Source organism: Arvicanthis niloticus, chromosome 1 (genome assembly GCF_011762505.2).
Source record: "Arvicanthis niloticus isolate mArvNil1 chromosome 1, mArvNil1.pat.X, whole genome shotgun sequence".
NCBI classification, from domain to species: domain Eukaryota; kingdom Metazoa; phylum Chordata; class Mammalia; order Rodentia; family Muridae; genus Arvicanthis; species Arvicanthis niloticus.
Window position 1 is genome coordinate 68,844,782 of NC_047658.1, and position 27,558 is coordinate 68,872,339.

General features: G+C 50.7%; 3 protein-coding genes and 2 non-coding genes across 8 annotated transcripts in view; 2 read left to right on the top strand and 3 right to left on the bottom strand.

Moving 5' to 3' along the window:
• Gdpd5 (glycerophosphodiester phosphodiesterase domain containing 5) overlaps positions 1-5,196 on the top strand; it is a 79,848-nt gene extending 74,652 nt beyond the window's left edge. For 2 of the 4 annotated variants that reach the window (XM_034514838.2, XM_076938663.1), the window contains 4 exons: positions 727-809; positions 1,276-1,290; positions 3,105-3,217; positions 4,191-5,196. In XM_034514838.2, coding sequence (XP_034370729.1) covers positions 727-809; positions 1,276-1,290; positions 3,105-3,217; positions 4,191-4,339 — 360 coding nt within the window. In that variant the 3' untranslated portion in view covers positions 4,340-5,196. The remainder of the gene's footprint in view (positions 1-726; positions 810-1,275; positions 1,291-3,104; positions 3,218-4,190) is intronic. The other 2 variants (XM_034514851.2, XM_076938671.1) reach the window with 1 other exon arrangement.
• A 7,228-nt stretch (positions 5,197-12,424) lies between these two features.
• Klhl35 (kelch like family member 35) lies at positions 12,425-18,268 on the top strand. The gene is made up of 6 exons (XM_034510364.2): positions 12,425-13,530; positions 14,561-14,745; positions 15,334-15,452; positions 16,045-16,233; positions 16,990-17,178; positions 17,944-18,268. Exons 1-6 carry the CDS (start codon positions 12,674-12,676, stop codon positions 18,130-18,132), a joined length of 1,728 nt encoding a protein of 575 aa, XP_034366255.1. The 5' UTR covers positions 12,425-12,673; the 3' UTR covers positions 18,133-18,268.
• A 4,558-nt stretch (positions 18,269-22,826) lies between these two features.
• On the bottom strand, positions 22,827-27,472 carry Rps3 (ribosomal protein S3). The gene is made up of 7 exons (XM_034517658.2): positions 27,372-27,472; positions 26,384-26,514; positions 26,105-26,198; positions 25,519-25,613; positions 23,889-24,076; positions 23,241-23,437; positions 22,827-22,901 (listed from the first exon to the last, which is right to left on the bottom strand). Exons 1-6 carry the CDS (start codon positions 27,399-27,401, stop codon positions 23,244-23,246), a joined length of 732 nt encoding a protein of 243 aa, XP_034373549.1. The 5' UTR covers positions 27,402-27,472; the 3' UTR covers positions 22,827-22,901; positions 23,241-23,243.
• On the bottom strand, positions 23,537-23,681 carry LOC117699626 (small nucleolar RNA SNORD15). Its single transcript, XR_004605256.1, has one exon. It is a non-coding gene; the product is annotated as a small nucleolar RNA SNORD15 (small nucleolar RNA).
• On the bottom strand, positions 26,583-26,729 carry LOC117699628 (small nucleolar RNA SNORD15). Its single transcript, XR_004605257.1, has one exon. It is a non-coding gene; the product is annotated as a small nucleolar RNA SNORD15 (small nucleolar RNA).
• Positions 27,473-27,558: the final 86 nt, after the last annotated feature.

Sequence of the window (27,558 nt, forward strand, 5' to 3'; positions counted from 1 at the left end):
TCAGTACCGAAAGACCCTGCTTTTCATTTTCCATCTGAAAAACACAGTCCTTAAATACCTCCAGTCCTCCTCAAAGGTGACATGAAACAAGTAATAGGCGGGCAGCAGAAGTGTGCATATTGTTCAGGCCTGGGAGCTGATGGACAGAAAAAAAAGTGTCCCCCACATTAGTCTAAGGGTACTAAGGCTTTGTCTTCACCCAGACCTTGTGCTCAATGTCCTGCTGCCACACACAGGTGCCCCATACCTATTTGTAGAGTCCTATGTCTGCTTGGCACATGGTATCTTACATGACATACATCATCAACTGGCACTTGCCTTGAGCTCCTGGAAGCTATACACACTTGAATTTCAACATACCACCTCTACCTTGAATATACACACACATACATACACGAACACACACACATACACACATTCATACTCTCACATACATGCATGCATGCATACATGCATGCATACATATGTGCATATACATACATACATACATACATACATACATACCTACATACATACAGAGAGAGAGGGGGGAGAGGGAGAGAGAGAGAGAGAGGGAAAGAGAGAGAGAGAGACCCAGCCCACTATGCCCAAAGTCCACTCCTGCGAAATAAAACAGTGAGGAGCTTCAAGCTCCTCCCTTGCCCACCCTTGTAAGAGGTCCCCAGTCTGTGGCCCTATATTATAGATAATGTGACTGTAAGCTAACCTTGGGTCATCTCTCCACAGCCCCCAGACGAGTACTGCCTCATGTGGGTCACTGCCGACCTGATCTCCTTCAGCCTCATCATTGGCATCTTCGTGCTCCAGAAGTGAGTAGATGCCAACACCTCCATAACCTGCCTATCCCAGCAGGCACAGCTCCACCCTCAGCAGAAGCTGGATGGCCTCTAGAATGAGCTCCCAGCTCAGGGCTCAGAGCCAAACCTTGCTCTGATCTGCTGTGTGGCATCTGGTGGATGTTGCCCCCTCTGTGGCCATTCTGCCCACTGTGAGCCAGCACATGGGTTCACTCCTAGTAGGACGGAGTGCTACTCTGACAGCTGAGACCCCTCGTACCCTGTACCCCTTAGGACAGCTGGCATGAGGCTGCCAAGGGTGGAATGGGTGGTCCAGGGAGGGGAAGCTGTTGGGCCAGCCTGGGCCCCTAGGCAACCAGGAACCAAGGGGTTGGGGTTGGCTCTTGACTGACGTTCTCTCTCTGTCCCATCCTGCTCTGATGGCGCATGTCCCTCCTCTCTCCCCTCCCCCTCTCTGCTGCACTCTGGCATCTCACAGCTATCACTTGATCAGGTAATTCTGGTGTGCTCCCCTCCTGCTCCTCTCTCCCCTTCTGGCCACTCCCTTTCCAGGTCTGTCTGAAAAGCTGCTGTGCACCGAGCCCTGAACCTGGGTCACCCTTGCCCGTCTCTGCCTGAAGCACGGGCCCTTCTCCACCTTCCCACCCACCGCCACCTTCCTTTCCACTCTTTCTTTTCCTTTCCTTTTTTTCCTTTGAGACAAAGTCTCACGTGTAGCCCAGGCTGTCCTCCAACCTTTGATCCTCCTGCCTCAGCCTCCTGAGTGCTGGGATGTCTTCTTCCTGTCTGGCTATGTGTGCTGTACTTTTTGGTCTCTAACTGCAGTGTCTGCAAGTGTAGACCAGTGTTCTTGGTAGGTGTTGACCCAGCTTCCCTCCACGAAAGTGTCTCCCCTAGGGAAAGGGGTCTCACATCCTTATGTCCAGCACTCAGGGGGGCCTTTGCCACGCGCCCAGTGCAAAACCCAAGTTTCTGTTTCTCGCCTGCTCCATTGGCTTCTGCCTCTTGGGACTTCCTTTCCAGTGGTTCATGCTGTTTTTCTGTATCTCTCCCACAACCTTTTCTTTTTGCTCTCTGTGATCCACACCCTCATTCCTTTCTCCTCCCCCCCACCCCCCCACCCCCGCCCCAGGGGGAGACTGACCCCACTCCTCAATCCCCAGTGGCTTTCCTGACCAGGATGTGCCTAGTTGTAGAGACCCTGGCCTGATACTTCCCCCAACCCCCGTGGGTTCTAACATTAATTTCTAAGAGGAGATCTTAGTAGTGGGGATTGTCAGGGATCTTAAGACCTGCTGGGTCAGGCAACTTTGTTGACCAACTTCTCAGTCTGAGTCTAAGAGAACCTGGGCTCTGGGGCTGAGCCCTTGACAGCATGTTTGTCTTGTGCAGCCTCCTTCCACTTGCAGAGTCCACAGGCACTGCCTGTGTGGTACTGAGCCATCAAACAGCCCCAGCAGAGTCACTGTCTCCTGCAAGTCAAGAATAGCCAGAGAGGAGAGGGGCCATGGGAGGTGAATCAGGAGAGAGATACTTTCTCTGTGTGCCCCATCCTTTCATTCATTGATTCAACAAACACTTGCCTAACCTCACAATATGCCCGGCATTGAGGCTGGTGCTAGGAGCTGGCCAAGGCACCAGAGGAATAAGCACTGCCCTCAAGAACTGGCAAAGCACTGGCCCAGCCGAGGTGCAGTGCCTTCCCTTCCAGCCTCCTGCTTCCCTACTGTCTGCCTGTCCTACTACCCTGTCTGTCCATTTCTGCTGTGTCAGCCCCATCTACAACCCCACAGTGAGTTTTATATGGAGTCTTAGCTGCCTCTGACCACCCAGCAGGTTTCCATCTCCTGAGGAATCAAGGGTGCTTATTTCTAAGCAAATAACTCCAGACCACGTTCCTCTAACATCTTGGTCTGGGGACCTGTGAGGACCAGTCCTAAGCAAAACCTCACCATCACCGACCTCTTTGGCCCCTTCTGGTTTTGCTCAGCCTGTTGTGTTCGTTGGTTTACAGGAGGTCATCAGAGTCATATCTGCTAAGCTCCTTCCTCCTGAGACTGTCCCTCCAAAGAGAGCCAGGGCATAACCTAAAACTGCCTTTCCAGGGGCGGGTGGCTGATAAAGGAGGGGGGAGAGAGACAGGAGAGCCCTGGCTGGAAATCAGTAGATTAACCCTCTCTGGGTCTCAGTTTCCTCATTTGTATCATGGGTCTCTCAGGCCACATCAGCAGAGGCTCTGGAAATGGGCAGGGTCTCTGCTCCTGGGAGGCTGGGGAGGACCTGATGCCCACTGGGCTATCTCTGCAGGTGGCGCCTGGGTGGTATACGAAGCTACAACCCAGAGCAGATCATGCTAAGTGCCGCTGTACGCCGGACCAGCCGGGATGTCAGCATCATGAAAGAGAAACTCATCTTCTCAGGTGACAGCCTGCACATGCCCTGGGATTAGGTGGCACACATGTAACAAACCAGGATAGGTGGACGACATATCCTCTCTCCAGGTTCACACCCACACATATACTGGGGGACAGGAACACATGTGTGTCCACATCACACAACCCCAGATCTGGGTTGGTGAACAAACGTGACAAGCTGGAGTGTGGGGAAGGACATCTGTTTGAAGGCCCAACGCCTTTCCTTGGTTCACACATGAAGGCAGCTGTAAAGACGTGTGCAAAACTGGGTGTCACTGCAGCTCCTCAAAAAACTGAGTCAGAAAGTGTGCTCAGAGCTCCCTGGGGCAGCAAGGAAGGTTTGGGTGGTGATGTAGTTGGGGTTTGAAGGATGCCTGCAGGTGCCTGGGTAAGAGCTTGATCAGACACAAGGAAGAGTGCTCCTGTGGAAACTGGTGTGCCCCAGGGCTGTGCCGCTTGTCCAGGCACACGGAGCCAAGCAGCACTCCACAGAACCACCTTCCGGAACCTCGGCTCTGTTCATCTCCAACACTAGAACGCAAGGGTCCTTGAGGGGCTCTGCCCAGGCCCCCACCCTTGCAGACTATGAGAAGGCAGGATGAACCAGGCTGGCTTGAACTAGGAGATCCCAGCCTAGCATGGGGAATCGAGGAGATAGATACCTAGTAGGCTGGCATACGGGGATGTGGAGGCTTGAGCCAGATTTTAGGAAAAGAGCTGTTGCTGGGGAGAGAAGACACTCAACAGGGAGGAGCCGATGTGTGCACCCGAGGGTGCATTAGTGTTCTTCCACAGAAGTTCAGGGGGGCAGGGGACTAAGGGCCTAGGAGGGACCAAGGAGGCCCCTGAATGCCAGGCTCAGTGCTAACTGGAACCAGTGGTTACATCTGTCTCTGAATGCCTTCCTTCCCCTCTGCCTGTCCCCCGGTCCTCAGAGCCAATCTTCCTCACTCACATTCTGTCTCCTCTGGTCCATCAGAGATCAGTGATGGCGTGGAAGTTTCTGATGAGCTCTCCGTATGTTCAGACAGCAGTTATGACACCTATGCCAACAGCACAGCCACCCCCATGGGCCCTCGAAGTGCTGGCAGCCGTGCCAAGACCTTCACAGAGCAAGGTGGGCATTAGCTGAAGATCTGTCTGCCCAACTTGTACCCAAGCTAGAACCTAGAAGAGAGGAAGGACTGACAAAAGAAACTGCACCTGGAGTGCCTGGGAGCCGGCTCCTCAGCCTAGTGTGTGCTCTGAGCTCCTTTGTCTGTTCCAGCCTCTCTTGCATGAGTGGGAGGTACCAGGGGGGTCCTCTCCACTGAGGCTCAGCCGGACTAGGACTCCAGCCTCTCAGATGCCCCTGCAGGCCTGGGGCTTTTCATCCAGGAAGTGAAGGCCTGGTCTCCTGGACCACTCTCATAATCAGCCTTGGCTTCCCAGCCTGGAAGGTTTGGTGAGTCACCGGGCTGTGCCATGCGCCCCATGCAAGTGGAGGACATGGATGTCCCCCTGTGCCCACACCTGTCTATTTATCTGTCTGTGCTGTGAGGTGACTAACTGTTCTCACCCCTGCCTTGAGGACGTTGGCTGGGCCTCACCCCTGCCTCAGGGCTCTACTCTGCATCCATCTCAAAGCACAAGGAAGTTCATCTCAGGAGAAACCAGTGGCTGTGGTGGAGACATGTCCCTCCCAACCAGCTTCCCTCCACCACTGGCCTCCCTGTCCCTGAGAAGCAGCTAGAGATGACCAGAATCACAGGCTCAGGGCTGTTCTGCCTCGCACCCAACTGTCCAGCAGGCCTCTGGGGCAAAAGAAGCCTTGAGGGCCAGGTGAACGACAGACTGATATGACCTCAGGTTCCCACAGCCGTGGCCACAGGGCAAGGGGCCACCTGGGCAAAGCGCTCTGGGCTCAGTCAAGCATGGGCCTCTGGCCAAAGTTGCCTAGAGTAGAAGGAACCTAAGGGCAAAGATAATTAAAGCTGCCACCTTGATGTGTGTTGTCTCTGAATTGTCAATGGCAGTTTGGGGACCCAGCATGCGTGGGTTGGTGTTAGGTGCTGGCCCTGGGTTTTGAGGAAGAGCCATTTCACAGTTAAACATGACTGGATATGAGTCCTTGATCAGCCACGATGCCAGGACTTGAGCAGCCCCAGTACTGCAAAACAAATGAATGCCCTTGCATTAGGTGGGGCAGGATGCTAAAATGATCATCGAAAGTCACATAGGCAAAGCCAGGGCTAGTCTTTGAGAAGCCTACATCCACACTCTTAACTCCCATTCTTAAAAATATCTTTGGGGAGTGTGGCACATGCTTTTTAAAAATTATTTTCTTTAATTTTGTATGTATTTGTGTGTATGCATACATGCCACTTGTGTGGGGGGGCACCCTCAGAGTCTAGAAGAGTATGTTGGATCTCCTGGAGCTGGAGTTGCAAGCAGTGGTGAGCCTCATGATAGAGGTGCTGGGAACTGCACTTGGGTCCTCTAGAATAGCAGCCAGTACTCTTAACCACTGAGCCATCCCTCCAGCCCCCAAAATGTCTTTCTAAAAAAATAAACTCCAGCGGGTTGGGGAGATGACTCAGCAGTTAAGAACCAGGGTTCAGTACCCAATGCCAGAACACTCATAGCTGTCTGTATCTGGCCTTCATTGCACACACGCAGTACAGACATGGTACAACAGGTAAAACACCCATCTACATAAAATAATTTATTTTTTGAGTCAGGGTCTCTCTATGTAGCCCAGACTGTCCTGGAATTCATTATGTAGACCAGACTAGCCTTGAAGAGAGATCTGCCTTCCTCTGACTCCCTAGTGCTGGGATTAAAAGTGTGCTCCATCATATGTGGCTCTTAATAAAAAGCAAAACAACAAAACAAAACAAAAACCTTCAATTCTACTGAGAGAGGAGGAGGACAGGCCTCACATCCAGCCTGCATGCACCTTTTGTAACCATCTAGGAATGGCACAGCAGAGTGAAGGCTCTGATCTGAGACAGGCTGCAGAGCCTGGGTTGGGGGTCTTTCGTGGTGAAGTGGAGGACAAGTCCTGAGTGCCTCAATGCCTCTTCACTTTGGTGAGGTCTAGCTGAGGCAGGCTCATACCCTCTGATTGGCATGAGAGAGCGTACCTGGGCTGGAAGTCAAACACAGCCCAGAGAACACAGGTGTCCGTGTCCCCTCCAACTCAATGTTCCCAGCTCTGCCTGCTGCCCTCTGTGGGAAGGGTCAGCAGTGGAAAACAGAGAAAGTCTTTAAGTCTTGAGGCTCTGCCCACGTCCGCATGGTCTTGAGAGCATTCTGAAGGGAAGAACAAGGCTGAACCCCTGCCCCAGCTTGCACGAGGTAAATGCCATGCCACTGAGGAGACAATGTACTGTCTCATCTCCAAATGTGGATGTTCTAGATTGAATTATTGATATAGGAAAGATTCTATGCCACTTTCTTGGGAGGAAGATGAGCCCCTTCCAAATTCAGACCCTTCGGTTTTCCCCCATGAACCTCCCTCATTGGGAGTCTTGGGGGATTTACCCACCATTTCCCTGACTACTGAACATCTAGCAAGATCTCCTTCTGTGTCAGAGATCTTACCTGACACAGAGACACACAGTGACCAGGCACAGAGATTCTACCTGTGCCCGTCCCTGGACACAGGTAGAATCAAACCTGATCTGTAAGGTTGGGAAGGGTGTACAGTCCTACCCATATGATTTCACAACTACTTTTTAGCCTGTGGAAAGCCATTCAGAAAATATGACACATTTTCATGGAATCTTCTCCCTGTCCAGTCAACTCTTCTGGGCCAACTGGACAGGGTACCCACGGCTCCTGGCCATGCTGGTGCACCTAAGACACCTTGCCATCTTAGGGAGGAGGGGATAAAGAAGGGTGCAGAACCTAGGGTCCCACTCAGAATCACTAGCTGCATCCCACCATCATCAGAACCTGATTCTGCAGTCCTCTCCTGCCCAAGGATGGTCAGGCCACTTCCCTGTCACCAAACAATGACTGGCAGTCCTATCTCCATCCTCCTATGGGCCTTTAGCTCATGCTGCACCTTCTCTTCCCTAACTTAGGAGTTACTGAAAACTCTGCTAAAGCCCCCAGTAGATCCCCTTGACTACAGAGGATACCTCACTGCCCACCTTACAGAGAAACAAAAGAACCTTTTCACCTTCTGGACACTCCTGTGCCTCACTCCTTCCTCTCTAGTGCCTTCCTTCTCTGTTCAGATGACCCCCTATCTCCTGCAAGCCCTCTGTGAACCCTCAGCCCCTTCCCAAGTATAAAAGTCCCCAAGCCACCCACATCTTTTTACATTTTACGTGTGTGTGTGTGTGTGTGTGTGTGTGAGACAGTACAGATGTGGAGGTCAGAGGGCAACTCGTGAGAGTTAGTTCTTCCAGGGCAGGAGCTCAAGGCAGAGACCAAAGCAGAGACCATGGAGGAACACTCCTTACGGACTTACCTCCGGCTCGCCCACATGCCTAGTACAGCACTGCCTATCATAAGGTGAATTATCTTATATCAATTACCAATTAAAAAACAAAACAAACAAAAAACACAAAAAACAGACATGGCCACAAACCAGTCACAAGGCAACAATCCTTCAGTTGAGGCTCCATCTTCCCCGGTGACTCTGGGTTTGTGTCACGTTAATAACTGGAACTCTCTATGGCTGGGTCCCAGAGACTGGCCTTAAGCGATCAGATTTGGCAGCAAGTGCTTTGCCCTGCTAAGCCATCTCCCTGGCCCCAGGGATGCCCTTTCATGGCTATACGGAAAAGCTCTTTCCTCCCCCAGTATAAGGGCAGTTTACCATCTCCTGGAGCAGTGTCTTGCTTACTTTTTTATTCCTGTGATAAAACACCTGGACCAAGAGCAACCTGGAGAGGAATGGGCTTATCCCATCTCACAGCTCTCAGGTCACTGAGGGAAGTCAGGGCAGAAACTCAAGGCAGGAACCAGGAGGCAGGAACTGAAGCAGAGACCATGGCAGAACAATACTCACTGTCTCGCTCGCTATACAACTCAGGACCAGCTGCCCTTCCCCCACCCCTGTGGGATGGGACATCCCACATCAATCACAGGCCAATTAGGTGGGGATATTTTCTCAACTGAGTGTCTCTCTTCCCAAGTGACTTTTGCTTGTGTCGACTTGACATAAAACTAGTTGCACAAACAGGGTCAATAGACAAACCTCAGCCAGGCTTCAGAATACAGGCTTTGCATTAATTAGATGTTTAGCACTGGAATAAAATACCAGAGTAAAACAATGTAATAAGGAGGAAGATTTATTTTTCAGTTCTTGGTAACTTAACTATTGCTTCTAGGAAGAACACCATGGTGGCAGGGAGCATGTGGCTGGACAAAATGCCCATACTCCATTATGGGCAGGAGGCAGAGAGCAAGAGAATACAGAGCCAACCAACTAGACCCAACTCATATTCTCTGCCACGTCACAGTAATACCATCAAATTATTAATCCACCAATGGATGAATCCATTAGGAAGGTGCTCAATGACTTCTCCAGAGCGCCAAAAGCCTAGGGACCAAGGGACCAACTTGTAGAGCTTTAAAAAAAAAATTAATAGACAGAGACTCACTATGTAGCCCTGGTTATCCCAGAATTCACTATGTAGACCAGGCTGCCCCTGAACTTGCAGAGACCCACCTGCCTCTGCCTCCGGAGTATTCAGATAAAGGCATGTACCACTACAATGATCTAAATGTTTTTAAATTTTTACTTACTTTGTTATGTACGGATGTGTGAATGTGCACACATTCACCTGTAGGCACCTGTGTGTTACAAACATGTGTGTGAGCGAGTTCTCTCCTTCTACCATGTGGATCTCAGATAGCCTCAGGCATAGAAGCAGGTGCCTTTAGCCATCCCACTAGCGTCATGTGAAGCCTTTCAGGGGACACTCTATACTCATGCCAAACCATGATACCTCCCATCCTCCATCAGCCTACCTGAGCCTGGCAGTATTGGGCTCTAACACACAGAGAGGTAATTCCATTCCAAGGGTAAAGTTACCATTACCGTCCTGCTGATGAGAGGATGTAATCAGTGTTGTCCAGTGACTGTGACAGTGCCCTGACACAACAGGACAGGCTCTATTGGAGGCCACCTCCTCCCTGGATTGCTGTGCTCCTGTGACAAGCCCTGCAGCCCTTCACAGAGGCAGCAAGTGGTCGAGTGCCAACCTCCAGATTCACGCTGTCCGGCTCCAGAAGGTCAGGTGGACTCAGAGACGACCCATTCTCTCTCCATCCAACTCAATCTGCTCAGTGCCAACATGTCCTTCCACTGTGTCCTCCCATGAGGCTCACACTCCTCCACGCGGACACCGCAGTTACAGGACCACTCAATGTACACAACACAGAAGGTCCTGGTCACATCTGCGGGAGCATCTGTCCACACAGACACCTTATACTCATTCCTCACATATACAAGCCCAACGTGGACATGACCAGTCACAAATACAATGACAGGAATGCTGTGAACCAGCACTATGTATGAGTTGGTCATAAAGAGGCAGGAGGGAATCCTGGATCCACGGCAATGGCAGGCACATTCTTGGTTACAACCAAAGCCATGTAGTCACATGTCCCCAGAGCCCAGGCACCCCAGTACTACAGTCACTGTGTTCCATGCACTCACACACGTACAAGTTCTAGAAACACCTACACACTGACAACCACCCCATCTACCTGAGGCAGACACCCCATACACACCATACAACACCCCCAATCTTCAAAACACCACAGCCCACCACAACACACAACCAACTCCATGCTTATCCACACTCCTCCCTTCCAAGACTGGCCCAAGAGTAGAACAAAAGCCCAGTGCCCATCCCTACTGGCTCCCTCTCCTTCCCTCCCCCCCGGCCCCCCTCCCCCCCCCCCCCCCCCCCCCCGGCGTCCAGACAGACCCTTTGTCCTCCCGCAGCTGAGCCCAAGTGGGAGTCTAGGCAAAGCGAGAATAAAATCAGCTCAGGCTGCTAGGCAAGCAGGCAAAGCCGGCAAGCAGCAGGCACAGACAGGAGCGGGCTCTGCAGAGCAGCAGTTTCCCCAGGAAGAGGGCGTGGCCAGGTAAGAGTCGAGTACCTGGGTTTGGGTTTGGTTAAAGGGGTGTCTTGCTCTGGGGAACGTCCACCTAAAGTGTGACCCTGTGCTGTGTGTCAGGGTGTATGTGAGGGAGGAGATGTGAGTGTGTGTGTGTGTGTGTGTCTGGGGGAAGAAAGGATAGTAGCTCACTGAGTCAGTTTTACGGGCTGAGACTCAGCCCGTGACTCTGTGAGAGAGGAGAATGCTGACGGAGAATTCCTAACTTCCCATGTGTCCTTGGGCTCTCAGACTATAGGATTCTATGTGGTGGAAACTGAGTCTCCCATTACCGTGTACCCACAGTTCCCTCAGCCTAGGGCAGAGGTGGCAGTAGAATGAGTATTAATGGCATGGTTGCTAGGAGATGAGCTTAAAGACCATCACAGTAGCAGGCGGATCCCAGAGAGTAGCTGAGGACAACTCTGCTGCACTCTTGATGACTTATCTCATTTCCCTCCCCCCTGCAGAGGGGACAATGTAGGAAGAAGGACAGAGCAAAAGCAGAGACAAGCCTCGGAGTAAGATGCCACATGCCAGGTATTGGCTGTGTGCTCTTTTTTTTTTTTTTTAAGGTTTTAATTTATTTATTACATGTAAGTACACTGTAGCTGTCTTCAAACACCCCATAAGAGGGCATCAGATCTCATTGTGGATGGTTATGAGCCACCATGTGGTTGGTGGGATCTGAACTCATGACTTCTGAGAGAGCAGTCAGTGCTCTTAACCGCTGAGCCATCTCTCCAGCCCTGGTTGTGCGTTCTTAAGGACCAACTCCTAACCAAGGTGAATAGCCTGCAATCTGTGGTGTGTTTTCATGCACACCCCTTCACTGACCTCACAGCAAACCTCTGAAGGGCAGGCTCCCTCTCTATGACTGCCTCCTCACAACAAACTCCTATGAGGATCAACTCACCCACACCCCATGCTGTAAAAAGGTAAGCCAATGATCGAGGCATACTACAAACCCAGCGCTTTTCTATACCTCATCCAATAGTTGCAGTTCTGTGGTGAGGTATTACTCCGTTTCAGATCACTCTAGACTTATGGAGGCGTATAGCCCCATGTGGTCCCTAGAGCCTGGATCTTCCCACTGGAAACTAGAAACATCTCCCTTGCTATTATACAGCGAATTCTGCCAATCCCAGGAATCTTCTTTCTAACTCTGCTCCAACCGTGTTTGTTTACTATCCTTTCTGAGCTCCCTCAATTCTCCTGAGTTCTCTCAAAGGACCTCTGCCCAAGCTCTGAGCGCCAGAAAGGCAGGATTATGACTGTTCAACACACACAGAGATATAATAAATGCAAGTTTAAATAATACATGCACTTGACTTTGAATAAGTATTGAGCTCCTAATATGCTACTGTGCTGTGGAAGGTGGGGCAGATGCTAAATAAAACAGTTTGGTCAAGGGGAAGTACCTACAGATCTACAGGAGACACGAACACAGACACACACAGGTGTCTAGGATAGTCTGAATCCCTTTACCAGAGACTACAGCTCACACAAAGAGACCATCCTTATACAGACATTTTGTCCAGGCTTCTGCAAACTCCCTGAAGGTCCCCCTTCAGAACTTGGGAGTACTCTTCCTGTCAGTGGTAGCCATTTGACACGACTCAATCCTGGTTGGAATCCCTAAACACTGCAGAGTCTAGACTTGTATAAATCATTCCATCCCCCCTCTCTCTTTTAACTCTCCTCAAATTATGTTATTTGGGTCTGCCATCTGTTTCCTGCAAAGCCTGGCAGGAAAATGCTTACCAAATCTTAACAGAAAAAGGCAATATGGTTTCCACTGGAAAGGAAGACTGGACACAGAAGGTAGGGCTGACACACACACACACACTCTAATAAACACCAGTTTAAATAATACATGCACTTGACTTTGAGTATTGAGCTCTTAGTATGCTATTGTGCTGTGGAAGATGGGGCAGATGCTAAATAGAACAGTTCGGTGGGGGCGGGGAAGTATATGAGCTCTATAGGAGACACGATCTCTCTGTCTCTGTCTCTGTCTCTGTCCCTCCCTCCCTCCCTCCCTCCCTCTCTCTCTCTCTCTCTCTCTCTCTCTCTCTCTCTCTCTCTCTCTCTCTCTCTCTCTCTCTCTCATAAACGCCAGTTTAAATCAGGAGTCTAGATGGGGTGATGGGGTCAGTAGGTGCGCGCACACACACACATTCTAATAAACGACAGTTTACATCAGGAGTCCAGATGGGGTGGTGGGGTCAGTAGGTGCATGGTGTGAATGCACTGGAAGTGAGTGGTGAATGAACTAGTGAAGGGAAGCCTAAATGTCCGGGATGTCCACCAGCATGCCCATCTCCGACGAGGTCCCTGTTCTCTCCCCGCAGGATGCGGGAAACCCTGGGGCGCGAGGAGTCGGAGCCCGGCACGGAGGCCCCGTGCGCCGCGTCCTGCCACGCGCAGCGCATCCTGCAGACGCTCAACGCGTACCGCCGGAGCGGCACCCTGACCGACGTGGTGCTGCGCGCCGGAGGCCGCGACTTCCCGTGCCACCGCGCGGCGCTCAGCGCGGCCAGCGCCCACTTCCGCGGCTTGTTCGCGGCCGGCCGTCCCGAGCGCGCGGCGGCCGTGGTCCCGGTAGAGCCCGAGACGCCGGGGACGGCGGCGGCACTGGCTGTGGTGCTCGACTACGTGTACGGCGCGGGCGTGCGGCTGCGCGCAGAGGACGAGGCGGCCGCCGTGCTGGCGCTCGCCGAGCGGCTGGGCGTGGCCGGGCTGCGGGAGGAGTGCGCGCGCTTCCTGGAGGGCCGCCTGCGCGCCGCCAACAGCCTGGCGCTGCGCCGCGTCGCCGCCGCCTTCTCGCTCGCCTCTCTGGCCGAGCGCTGCGGCCGCGTGCTGCGCCAGGCCTTCGTGGAGGTGACTCGCCACGCCGACTTCCTGGAGCTCGCGCCCGACGAGGTGGCGGCGCTGCTGGCCGACCCCGCGCTGCGCGTGGCGCGCGAGGAGGCCGTGTTCGAGGCCGCCATGCGCTGGGTGCGCCACGACGCGCCGGCCCGCCGCGGGCAACTTCGCCGCCTCCTGGAGCACGTGCGCCTGCCGCTGCTGGCGCCCGCCTACTTCCTGGAGAAGGTGGAGGCGGACGAGCTGCTGCAGGCCTGCGGCGACTGCCGCCCTCTGCTGCTTGAGGCCCGCGCCTGCTTCATCCTGGGCCGGGAGGCAGGCACGCTCCGGGCCAGGCCACGGAGGTATGGCCTCCCGCTTGCTTGTCTTGAGCCCCAGAGAGGCCTCGTGTCTTCCCCAGCTCTGGTTCCTTCACTACCTATCTTAAAATGTCACCCCTTCATAAGCGTGGTACCCGGCGTCTGTGAAGAAGGCGTGCATTCCATTCCATGCCCCATCTGCCATTCTCACAAACAGGTCCTGTAGGGATCTGCACTCTGGGGACCCACAGACTAGTAAACCAAACATACAAAGGCATGCGAAACACCTACTCCACCGGTGCGATGCCAGACCCAGAGACTACAATGGCCCTTCATACCCAAGGGTCTGCAGACAGGGATTATTGCTGTCTCTGATGCGGAGTATGAGGTCGGGGACACAAGATGGATTAGGAAAGCACTAGCCAGAGAGTTTGGATAACCAGATGTGGCCGGGAGCCCAAAGGGTCAGTGGTGGAGAGCTTTGCCGAAAGCCAGAGTTATCTTCTTACTCATTGCAAATCCCTATTAGGAGGTAGCTAGGGGAAGGACATTAGCTGTTGGGGACCGAGGGTTCATATCATTCAAAACTAAGCATGACTTTGAGAGCCGATAATTCATAAGCCTCAGTTTTCTCCTCTGTAAAAGGAGCAATAATCTTAACAATCGTCTGAAGGACTAAGCAACGGAAGGCTTTTCCCCGCCTGTAATTTAGAGGCGAGCAGACTGGGGTAAGAGTTAGTGACTTCTTCCTATCTGTACCAGGGGTCAGGATGGAAGTGGTGGCTTCCAGAAGCAGCTGCCAGGGTGGGCAGAAAGGCAGCAGCACTGTCTGGTGTGATCAGAACATCAGAAACTGGGCTTGGTGCTGGAGGCCTGTAAATCCAGTGCGGAGTAAGCAGAAACAGGGTTGGGAGTTTGAGAACAGAGGCTACAGAAAAAACAAGCCCAATGTGCCAGGGATATAGCGTAGAGGCAGAGCACCCTAGCGTTCTGGTTCAGTGATTCCCCAGCACCGTTGGTGGGGTGGGGGTGCACAGCATGAGAAGAACTGCCAGTAGGTTTATCCCCACCCCAGGTTCATGGACTTAGCTGAAGTGATCGTGGTCATTGGCGGGTGTGACCGAAAGGGCCTCCTGAAACTGCCTTTCGCGGATGCTTACCACCCAGAAAGCCAGCGCTGGACCCCACTGCCCAGCCTGCCTGGTTACACACGCTCTGAATTTGCCTCCTGTGCACTTCGAAATGACATTTACGTTTCTGGTGAGGGTACAAGTAAAATAGGAGCCTCTAGTTTCCCTCCTGCCTCCTTATATTTTCCTCCAGGGGGGAGATGGGAGGCCAGTTAGTGGCTAAAACTGTGTGGTCCAGGAAAGCCTAGTCACGATGGGAGTGTTGATGCTGGGGTTTGGGCCAGAGGCCTTAAGCCTTGGCATTAGTCTTTGTTCTGACAAAAGGCCCCCTGGTATTCAGTAGGCCATTCCCAGCCCCTAAACTCCACCCTCATTTCCTGTATGGAGACACTCTAATAATCCCAAGACCTCAGAGAGATGAGGATGGAGATGAAGGTGAAGCTTTAGTAAAGCTTCCACTCTGTCACTGTGCAGACATTCTGCTTTCCCTTGGCCCCACACACATTCTCAATGGCTGTCTTGGGAACACTCCTCCTTTGCTTCTCTGAGCACAAGCTGTATCACACCACAGGCACCTGTTGGGTGTTACCTTACCCTCCCTGGGTCTCCTAGGCCTATCTCTATGGTCCCTTTGGATTTAGGGAGTGTTTCTGGCTCTTTGGGGGGATTGGGGGTTAGTAAAAGGGCTAGAGAAGGTTAGCTACTGCTTTCTCTGTAGGAGGTCACATCAACAGCCGTGATGTCTGGATGTTTAGCTCCCATCTGAACACCTGGATCAAGGTTGCCTCAATGCACAAGGGCAGGTGGAGGCACAAGATGGTAGCCCTGCAGGGACAGGTAGGCACATGCTATGGCTACTGCCCTAGGATCTAAGGCAGAGCTGGTTGGGGGAGGTGGATCTGGGGCCCCCAAAAGATAAGGACTTGCTCAAGATCCCATAATAATATTAACAGTCATCACTGCAGCTGGGCACTTGGGAAGCTGAAGCAAGAGGGTCATGAGTTTGAGGCCAGCCAGGGCTACATAGCAAGACTTTGTCTCAGTATCACCACCCCTACCAGATAAATAGCCAACACTGAGGAATACAGTGGCGAAAGTGAGTCTTGACTCTCCCACATATAAACAAAATACTGCCAGTTATCTTTGTAAAGATCATTCTGCATTCAAAAACAGGAAGTGGTAGGTGGGTGGTAAACCCTTAGTAACCACTTGGGTTATTACTAAGCATCATTTGCAGCTGAAATCCTCTTCACTCAGACACCAGCCCGTCACCTTCAATCAACAGGGGAGGGTTTCTGAAATAGGGAGAGAGGAAGTTAACCAGGCAATAGCTGTGTTGGGACGCCCCTGATAAGCTCGCAGACTGAAGCAGTGGGGCGTTGGAGTCGCCTTTAGCTCTGAATCCAGGGGCCCTGGCCTTTGTCCTCAGCTCTTTGCAGTCGGTGGCTTCGATGGCTTGAAACGCCTGCGCAGCGTGGAGCGCTATGACCCGTTCTCCAACACCTGGGCGGCCACAGCGCCCCTGCCGGAGGCCGTGAGCTCTGCAGCCGTAGCGCCCTGTGCTGGCCAGCTCTATGTGATTGGGGGCGCAGGGCAGGACGGTGTCAACACTGACAAGGTAGGCTCAGGCTTTGTGGTTAGAGGACAGTAGAGACTACAGGGAACAGTGTGGCCTACTGTGTGCAGGCTAGATCTGGGCACTGGTGTGAGCCAGTCTATTTTCTAAATCCTGTTAGCACTCAGGGCCTTTAATCCTAGCACTGGGGAGGAGAGACAGAGGCAGGTGAATCTCTGGGAGTTCCAGGCCAGTCTTGTTACAGAGCAAGTTTCAGGGCAGCCACCACAAAGAGAAACCCTGTTTCCAAAAACCGGGAAAGGGAGGGGGCACCCCTCAGAGGGTTACTCAGTGAGTCAGCAGAATGCCTGAACTCTTCCGATTGATACCGCCCATGTGTGTTTCATAGATTTTAAAAATAAAGATTGGGGATGGAGGGGTGGCTCAGCATTTAAGAGCACTGGCTGCTCTTGCAAAGGACCAAAGTTTGGTTCCCAGCACTCCTGTCAAAGTGGCTCACAACTGCCTCTCACTCTAGCTCCAAGTTCTTCTGGCCTCCGCAGGCACCCACAGACACACAGAAACACATAAAAAACAATCTTTTTAAAAATTAGGAGAGGTAGAACTGGTTTGAATGTCTTTCCTCTATTCGAAAGATGATGATGATCTACTAAAAGCTGGGGTTGTACAAGGCAGGGAGCACTGGGTTTGATCTCTTGCACTGTATAAGCCGATTGTAGCAGGATAAAAATTAGGGTGCTGTGCCAAGTAGCAGGGCAGTTCGGGGTGAGGCTCCTTCACCAGTCTTCCCTCCTGCAGGTGCAGTGCTTTGACCCCAAGGAGGACCAGTGGAGTCTTCGGTCACCAGCACCCTTCTTGCAGCGGTGCCTTGAGGCTGTCTCCCTGGAAGACACCATTTATGTGGTGGGAGGCCTCATGAGCAAAATTTTCACCTATGACCCTGGCTCAGATGTCTGGAGAGAGGCAGCTGACCTGCCCAGCCCTGTGGTAAGTGGGGCTCCCTGGCAAGCTCCTGCACTGGCCCATTCAGGGTACGGACCCACTCCCAAGGCTATGGAGCTCCCAGGTTAGGGGTCTTGCATGATCCCATTGTAAATGGTTTCACTTAGTCCTCTTGCTTGTCCTCTCAGTGACAAGTCACCTCTCATTTCATTAGAGAGGTTGGCCTAGGGCCATCAATTGGGCTTTAGTAGGGCAGTACATAGAATTCAAGTGCTGCCACTGAGTAGGGGGGGTTGGTCTGTCCCAAAGGTACCAACTAGCAAAGAGTGCAGTGGGCAAGGGACTTGCTAATTTCCCTACTCCAGTGACATCAGTGACCAGGGGTGCAAGTTCTGACTCCCACAACCTCTTGCTCCCCCTGCACCCACCTGTTGCCCCAAGACTCTATGTATTAGGTATAACTGGTGGTTCCTGTCAGTTTGGTCCCTGGATGATTCAAGGCTGATGTTTCCAACGTCTCTGAATAAGACTGTAGGATGGTGTTACTGTTCCCATTGTGCAGCCTTCCAGGCTGGCTACAATCTTCTAAGCATAGCTTTAGCTTTCTGGCTAAGACCAAATGAAGGCTATGCCATATACAACAGAGGGTGGTTACTCTTTGAACTGTGCAGATGAGACCTAAGACATAAAGCAGGCCACTTGTCTCCCTGCTATCCAGACTGCACGGTCAGTCTGTAGGGCAAGGCTTGGCCACATAGCGTAAGTCCCCAGGGGCAGCCCAGCTAACTGTTCATCTGTTTGTCCTCTCAGGAGAGCTGTGGCGTGACGGTGTGTGATGGGAAGGTCCACATCCTTGGTGGGCGGGATGAACACGGGGAAAGCACCAACAGTGTCTTCACCTTTGACCCCAGCAGCGGGCAGGTGGAGGCCCAGCCGTCCCTGCAACGCTGCACCAGCTCTCATGGCTGTGTCACTATCGTCCAGAGCCTGAGCAGATGACCCGGACCGGGACTGCCTCAGCCAGGAGGCAGAGAACATTCGGGCATGGCATGCGACTCCCCTCCTGGAACCCCCCATAGGAACAGTCCTTTAACTTATTTCCCTTCTTCTTATAGAAATAAAACTTTTTTCAAGAGTTGGGTGTGTCTCAGCTCATGCCTGCGTAGCTAGAGAAGGTATCCCTAGCCCCCTCTCCCTGCTTTGCAGCTGGCCAGGACTCCTGTGCACTGCAGGCCTCTCCAGCAGCCATACTCACCATAGACCACTATATGAGTATATGAACAGATAAATTACTCGGTTCTAGACATTGGAGAGGCCAGGAGCAAGGTGCCATCAGATTCCATCTGGTGCAGGCTCTGCTTTATAAATAGCATTTTCCTTTATTCTCACTTGGCAGAAGAGAACAAGACATTCAACCTCCCAAAAGGACACTAATCCCAGGTGACTTACTCATCTCCCTAAAACCCCTCATTTCTTACTTTTATTTACTGTAGTGAGAGTGCATGATGTGTGTACACATGTGCTATGAAGTGCATAGAGGTCAGAGGACAACTTCTGGAGTGTTTTCTCCTTCTGCCTTCATGTGAGATCTGGGGAACAAGCTGGCATGGCACACACTCCCAGCCCCCTTTCTATGCTGACTGGATGTTAGGTCCAAGACTGGTTCTGGAGGAACACTTACATCCGACCTCTAGCATACCCATTACCCCATTTACTTTTGTTACTGCAGATATTAAAACTTGTGTCATGGTACCTGTGTGGAGGTCAGGGAACAAACTGTAGTCAGTGCTTTCCTAACATGTGGCTTCCAGGGACTGAAATCATCAGGGTTAGCAGCAAGAGCCTTTACCGACTGAGCTGGCTCTCCAGGCTCAGCAGTTTTGTTTCAGGGCAGAAGGTACCACAGTTACAGGCCAGGATGTACCCAGACAGGCTAGATTCCCAACATCAGTGTGAGGCACAGCTCTGATGCCACAATACACTCCATGGCCCTCGGCTCCAGGCCACTGAGAGAACTCCTGGATGGGAGAAAGGGCAAACACACCAGAGATGCTGAGGCCGCAGTCCTGGGCACTGGCCAGGCGCAGCTGCAGACACTCATTTGCACTCAGATTGCCTTTTGAAGAGGAGCCTGTTTTCCAATCTCTCCCATCCTCAGGGCCCGAGGGTCATGTCTGCAGGGTCTCTCCAGCTGGGGCTGCCCCATCACAGCCAGGCACAAAGGCTGCCCAGCTGAGCTCCAACAGATTAGGGAACTGTGGCCATCTGGACACAGCTGATAATGAATGATGGCAGGCAGGCGGGGGCGGGACTACAGGCCAGACCCACGGATCCTGCCTGTCCCCACCCCAAGAGGGCACAGGACAAAGCACTGGCACCTATCACATGTCTACTCAGGAACAATAGCCTAATCAGGGCAAGCTCTTCTAAAGGATATGGATGTTTCCCCTGGTTAGGCACCTGAGGGCCAAGCAGTCACCCACAAGTTTCCCATTCAGACTCTTGATACTACTCTGTGCACTGTGTCTACCTGGTCACAGGCAAGTGAGAATTAAGAACATGCAAGATTGGGACAGCCTAGAAGAAATATAAACAATGGCGTAAGAAGCCATTACAGCACCCTTCCACTTCCTCGGTGCATCTGTTAGGCCATCCTTCACAGATCTGGAAATACCAGGTGGGACTCACAATTTCTCTTTTTACCCATCATAGCAGGAAAGCTGACAGGAAATCTCATCTGAGGTCAGATGAATGTAGGGCCAGACTTCAGCCCCAAGAGATGCTAGTGACTCTAATCACAGTGGCAAGGTCTTCAGGAGATAAGAACAATTTAATGCAAAAAAAGCCAAAATGGCTTAGTGGGTAAAGGTGTACTGCCACCTCTAACAACCTGAGCTCAACCTGAGACCCAGTGGTCTTCTGCAAAGTGGTGACTGGAGGGAATTAAGCTGCTAGCATTATTTTTACTAGAGATAGAAGCCAGGACCTCAAGGATGCCAGGAAAGTGCTTTATCACAGAAGTGCAAAACTTCTAAAGCCACACATTAGTCATTGTAACTGATGTTTATAAACTTAGGAATGTTTCAATTGTGGAACAAGTCTTTGACAAAACTAGGAGCTACCGATGTTTTCCACAACTGAGAGCACCAAAGCAGAGCAGGTGGTAGAGGGGTTCTCAATCTTCCTAACAGCACCACCTCATGTTGTGGTGATCCCATCCATACAATCACTTCATTGCAACTTTGTAACAATTGTTTCTACCCTTAGGAACCCTAATATTGACATCTGATATGCAACCATTAAAGGGCCCTTCATTCCCAAGGAGGTCATGACCCAGTCTGAGAGCCCTGGGGCTAAGAGCCTATTGCAGACTTGAAATCTGGAAATCTATTCAGTTTGTTCAGCTCCAGCTCATGAGCATTTAATTGTATTCAAGGGAGTGCTCACTTAGGACATCAGTTCTAGGCTATGTAATGAGTCCCAGGCTGGAGAGCCTGTCCCAAGAGACCTAACGAAACAGTGATGGGATAGGGGGTTTTCATTGCCGAGTATTATTTTTTCCTGATAGGTGGGTGGGAAAGATGGTCCCCACCTGAAAAAAAATCTCAGTATTCAGAAGGGGCAGAACTCGGGGTTCAAGGTTATACCCATCATAGCAGTGACACACGCACCCCTCCACCCCCAAGTGGACATTACCCAGTCTAAGCGGCTGAGACTTTCACATTTCATAGCTACCCTGAGCTGCAGTTTTATGAAGGAGGGCTTGAGAGCAGTTAAAGACATGACTAGCTTTGGGTCTGATATTCTCTGCCTGGAAATGATTTTCAGGTAAAGCCTCAGAGAAATAAACACATTCCCTTAGACAGTGAAGGTTAGGCTGTCAATCAGGAGAATGGAATTGTCCATTATAGAGATACTCAATGTTATTAGTGGCCTAGAGGTTACAGTATCTCATACATGCTACAGCTTTGATGAAAAACACTTAAGTTGATTTTAGCATCAAAACCCAATAGCCCCAAGGAAGAAAATAGTATTGAGAACCACAGGCAGATGGACCTGAGTTCTGGGCCAGTCTCACTCCCAGTCAACAAAGTGCCTAAGACTTCAGTATTATCTCATGCACCAGCAACCTTATTTCCAAGTTCAACTCCAGTTTTTGGTTTTTCCTTCCCAGGCCTGAGGTTCCTGCTGGCTACAGAGGGGCAAAGCTCCACTAAGACCATCCTCATTTGGTGCTCTACAGCAATGCTGTTAATATAGTGCCACCTACTGGCAAAGAAGCAAACTGTCTCACAGGCTGAACTTTTATTAAAGATCTAAATATAGATGACTGATGTACCAGACCAAACTCAACTGAGCATGCTCAAAGGCCTTGCTTTTTTGTTGCCCCAAAAGGGAAGGGTGGAGATAACATCTTCAGAAAGCTACTGATGCCACATGGACACTAGCAGTTTTACCAGTTTCCTAGATAGGTCCTCAGTATACTTACTTGCAACCTCCCTCTGGCCCAGACTTTTCTGATTGTTTTGTCCAATTGTGTGTGTGCCTGCTAAGGCCAAAAAAAGCTGTCAGATGTCCTGGAACTGGAGTTTCAGTCCCTGGAGTTACAGATGTGTGTGAACATCATTACATGGGGATCCAATTCAGGTCCTCTGGAAGAGCAACCAATTGTTTTCATGTCTCACAAAACACACTCAGCCAGAGCCCAGTAAATAAATAAATAGCTGTGCCGGTGTCTAGAGACCTCATGTCAATAATTGGCTGTATATTCACGAGTTTTCATCAACCAGATGAAGGTTGCACACCATATTCACAATACCAAGGCAGAGGTCAGCCAGGGCTACATAAGACTCTTTTAAAAAAAAAAAAAAAAAAAAAAAGTACACCTGTACTCAACATGTAGAGTTGGTTAATGGGCTGTGGACACGGTCAGTGCACACCCAACATAACTTAATCCCTTAGCCCACGCACAGCTACACAGGTAAAGACAGTGAAATAAAGTGCACCGGTGGCTTATGAAGGCTAGCCTTTGGGCACCAGCCAGGCTACACCTGAGCCCCTGACAGCTTCATTAGTCTGCTCACCAAAAGCACAGAATTCTCAAGCTAACTTTAATTCCCCCCAACACACATCAATAATAAATGCCTCCAAAATATAGCAAGTAAGCTACAGATTTCTAAATCTCCTGTATTTTCCAAAACAACGTCTAAGTACAGGACTTAGAAATATATGGACCCTAACGACAAGTTTTACATTTCAAATTTCCAAGCACAAATAGCATCAGAAATACCCTTTTTATTTTGGGATGCTGAGACAGAATAGCACAGCAAAACACAGCCAATTTACACACAGGGAAAGCACCTTTACCCCCTGAGCCATCGTCTTTCCTTCTAGGAAAGAAAGACCACTCATAGTCCTCTAGGCCAGAGACATACATACTATGTCTTATGTATGCTTACTATGTCTAAGGACCTGGGTTCCATCATGAGCACCAAAACCAAACTGTTCTTCTAACCCTCAATTGTTCAACACAGGGTCAAGATGCTGCCCTGTAGCCACCAACTTCACGGACCCATGACTTCTCTGGTCAGCTCTACTCAAGCCCTCCAGCTTAAACCAACAGAAGAATAAGCACCGCTCCATAGGCCAACATAACTCAGTCAGTTGAACACTGGACACAATCCAGTCAGGCCTCGTGTCTTTGTTCAAGATTTTATTTAATGTTTTTACAAGATAACATCCAGCCTCCAGATGCAGCTGCCAAGACCCTGAAACCAAATAAAATAACATGGTAAGAAAACCACATCCAAGTGCCTTCATTTACTACACAGGCATGCACATTCCCACTCAGTTTGCCTTTAACACAGCCCAGCATGAAGGCTTGATAGATACTACCTTCACAAGGCTGAAGGGCAGAGTGCTCAGAAGAGCTGGAACCCTTGAGCAAAGGCAATGAAATAAATGGGTGTTTACCCACAGAAGAGAGTTGTGGGTCAATTGGACACCACATCCCAACTTGTATTCTCCCACACTAAGCTAAAAGAACCCTATTCACACGAGGAAACAGTAAAAATACTTTTGGCCCAGGAAGGTCACTGCAGACGTACCTGTTACGCTGTAGGCACTGGCTGGGGCATGGCAGGTGGCTCTGGCTTCCCACCCTTCTGTTCTGAGATGGGGGTCGTGGGCAAGATTTCATCTTTAGGTTCCACAATGCTCACATGATCAGGCAGAGGCTTCTTGGGACCAATCTTACCACTGGGGTCCCAGGGCAGCATGATCTTCACTTTGATGCCCAGCACACCTAAAAGACACCAGGGGTAGGACTGAACGAGGCTTTCTCCCACCACACAAGAGGACAGTGGGGAGAGCCGCACCTATTCAAAAGCACTGAGCTCTGTTCCCTTCTCAGACAAATGCCTCTAAATCAATCAGTGCACAGGACACTTTTGCCAAGGGAACCATGTACAGCACCACAGAACATGGCACTGACAGGGACCAAGAGCAAGATGTGGCCTTTCTGACTCGTCATCGTGTCATCACTGAAGGGCACAGAAGGCTATAGCTAAGATTTAACTGATCTGACCATTTCAGCAATGCTACTTTTCCCAGCCCCTGAAGGGAATCCACAACTCCTTCCATAGTAGCTTTAACTGAACCCATGTCTATAGAAAAATGCTAATCTCTGCCTAGGCATGCCTAGCTACCCAGTGCTTAAATGGACCCTGGGATCCCTTCCCAGCACAGCTACTTACCCTGTCTGAGGAGCACATGGCGCACAGCAGTGTCAACATAGTAGTTAACAGGGTCTCCACTGTGAATCATCAGACCATCCACAAACTTCATGGACTTGGCCCTCTGCCCTCGGAGCTTGCCAGACACCACAACCTCGCAGCCCTTGGCCCCACTCTCCATAATGAACCGAAGCACACCATAGCAGGCCCTTAGGAAGAAGAGATTCACCTGATATAACCAGAGACAGGCTGCCTGTCCACCCCACCAAGTTTGGTTTTGACATTAATAACTCCCTAACATCTATTAGTTAATCTATTACCGTGCGTGTATGTGTACTGATGAGTGAGCTCACGCCAGCCAGAAGACTACGTTGTCATGTTTCCTTCTTCCTTTACAGACACTAAACTCAGGCTGTCAGGATAGATTTTTTTTTTTGGGAGACAAGATCTCACTACATAGTCCTGGTTGGTCTGGAACTTGCAGAGAGATCCACCAGCCTGCCTTGGAGTCCTGGATTAAAGGTGTGCAATAATGGCATGCCACACCTGGCAGGAATAGGCATTTCTGAAAAGCACTTACTGAGTGGCTCCCAGGTGCCACCTGACTTAAGCAGCACATGAAAAGCCCCTAAGTACAGGCCAAGGAAATGCTCCTCTCCGGAACCCATCCCACCAGCACACCTAAGCAGTAACAGCACCAAAAGAACCTGAGCCTATCAAACATCAGAAAGCCAGATGTGGTGGCCCACACCTTTTATCCCAGCACAGGGAGGCAGAGGAAGGAGGATCTGAGTTTGAGGGCAGCCTGTTAGAGCCAGGTGTGGTGGCACACGCCTTTAATTTCAGCAGGCAATCTCCGATTTGGAGGTCAGCTGGGGCTACAGTGAGAACCTGACTCTCAAAGAACAAATTGGCCCTTTCAACACCCAATCTTTATAACCAAGGCAAGGTTGTGCAATTTTTAAGACAAAGTCAACAGGTGAGGCAGGGGTCCCAACCCTTACATGATCTTTGCATTACTTCACAGTGCCATGCAGCTTACAGGAAAAGTTGGCTGTCTTTTAAGACAGGGCCTCCCAAGACACCTGGCCAATTACTGATGTAATTACCGATTGTGAGCTTTCCCATCAGAACTGTTCTCTATAGTCCCCACAGAGTGAATTAGTAAAGCTGCAAAACTTCTAGCTTGCTGTGAAAGGTGTGCTCTCCCAGAAGCACTAAACAGCACCTCCCAACCGGACACCCCTCACAGGTGCAGTGACAGGAAGGATGCTTTACTGCTCACCTATCAAGGGTCCTTCCTAAATGGCACAAAGCAGATGCCCCTTCCACGCATGATTCTATCCACTCTCCACCATAGCACCGACCATTATTTAGGGGCTCATCCCATAGCCCAGACTGGTCCTCCCAAATCAAATCTTCCAAGTGTTGCCATATTTTTATATATGGCATGTGTTACCAACAACAGGCCCTTTGTTCACCAGCCTACTACTGGTCTGGTTAGCCTAAGGGTTCAGTGGGGGCATGGACTACCTTACTGCTACATCATCAGAGACTAGATGATTCTGTCAATGAGGTTATTTGCTAACATGCAAGTCAGAGACACACTGGTCCACAGAAGGGCATGACCACCAAGTCTCAGGACACTCACCTTCGAACTGCAAGCCCTCCCAGGAGTTTGTATCGCAGAGACTCTGCCTGGGCAATGGCACACAGGCCTCTTGTGGCCACTTTCTCTGCATAAAGCTTTAAAGAAAGCAGAGTACATTCCTATCAGTCACCAGTCTTCAATTAAGCCATTGTAATATTCCTTAGATACTAAAGTATTTCCACTACCCACACGGCAGCAATGAAGGCTAAATCGCCTTCTACTCTGGACCCCCACAAGGACAGCCAATCCACGCATGCATCACTTCTACATACAAATGGAATGTAGAAAGACTGCAACCACCAGAGTACCCCTATAAACTTAATCATACCGTTTGTGATTTAAGGAAGGGTCTCACCATGGCAGCCCTGACTAGCTCTGCACTGCCATCATCCTGCCTTCTGGGTGCCAGGATAAAAGATTGGCCACACACCCCCAACCCCAGGATGGCAATCACACAATTACACAACTTTTAATCCACCTGTGATTCATTGGGCACATCAGTTTTTCATTAATCTATATTCTATATAGCAGAAGCCACATCTAAATTCAGTCTAAAACCCTTGGTAGGTAAAGCTGGGGAACTCACCTCTACACTGCCTTCAGGGAAGCCAAACCGCTTCTGGACAACCGCAGTCAACTCTCTGATCCGACGACCCTTCTCCCCAAGAACATTCTGTGTTCTGTAGAGGGGAAAGTCATAATTTACTGAAAATCTCATCTGCCATCTACCACAAAGTCAATATACACATTAAATGTAAATTCTTTCCAAATGCCATTTAAAAAAAGAAGTTACAACCACCAAGTTTACATAGCATCTTGGTACACACAGTATTTACAGGTGATAACCAGTCAATGGTATTTTTACCTGGTAGCTAAAATAATGATTTCTGTTCTGGTTGGCGTAACTCGGACTTCAACCCCAGAGTAGCCATCTTCAGCCAGCTCCCGAGTGAGAAACTCATTCAGTTCAGCTTTGAAGATGCCATCAGCTACAAACTAAACCAAAGAAACAGGTTAACTCTTAAGTTAAGACAGGGCTGGGAGGCCTACTTAGTCAGAGCAACCCTTCTCAGACAAATGCCTCTAGGTCATCTTTAGGAAGTCTCTTTGACCATAGTGCTTTCAGCTGTGCCACAGAACGCAGCACAGTGAGGCATCTTGGACAAAGACAAAGCCTCCTAGTCAGACTCGTCATCACCTCTTCATCGAAGGGCTCTACGACACAATCTGCACACAAAAGTTCACTTTGCAAAGCTGGGACTGTGTAAGTTGTACCTGGGAAACGAGAGGAATCCTAACTCAAAACAGCAATGTGGACAACAGCTTTACCATAAACATAAGCACAAACGACAGGCCATCTACTTCTAAACTTGACAATTTGCGCACCTTTTCCCCATGGAATGATTAAAGAAAAAAAAAACCAGCCAAAGACGCTGTTGCTCCAGGTCCCGAGTGGACATGCCAAAAGCAGGCTTTCAACTATGGCCACTTGCAGGGTGACACGGATAAAACTGCGAAACTTCACTTACTAAAGAAACTGGGTTAGACTTGATGGCACACGCCCTCCGTGCAACGGGATTACTATTACGGAAACCAAGAAACGCTCAAAGGTGCCTAGTCGGGAACTGGAGGCGCCCGGTGTTCGTGTCGGTCCAGAACTCGAGTTTGTCCCTCCCTTCCCCAGACACACTGCACTCGCCCGGCTCCGGCCCAGTACACAATCTACGGCCATCCGCGGCTCAAGGAGACACCAGGCGGCCCCAGCTGCTCCTCAGGACCGACCACGGAGCCATGGTTCTCCCTGACACCTTTAGAATCTGCGGCGGACTCCCCGACAGGGCCCAGATGCTTACCTTCCTCTTCTTGGAAATCTGTACCGCCATCTTGCTGCCGCGCGCCGCTGAAAGGAAAGGAAGTGGCTCGCGGGCGGAAGTAGGTATATAGGGCGGGAGCAATGACGCGACGCTATGCGACGGCGACACTTGCAAGTGTTCATGGGAAATGAGGTTTTGCGTCTACAAAGGTGTGTGTGTGGGGGGG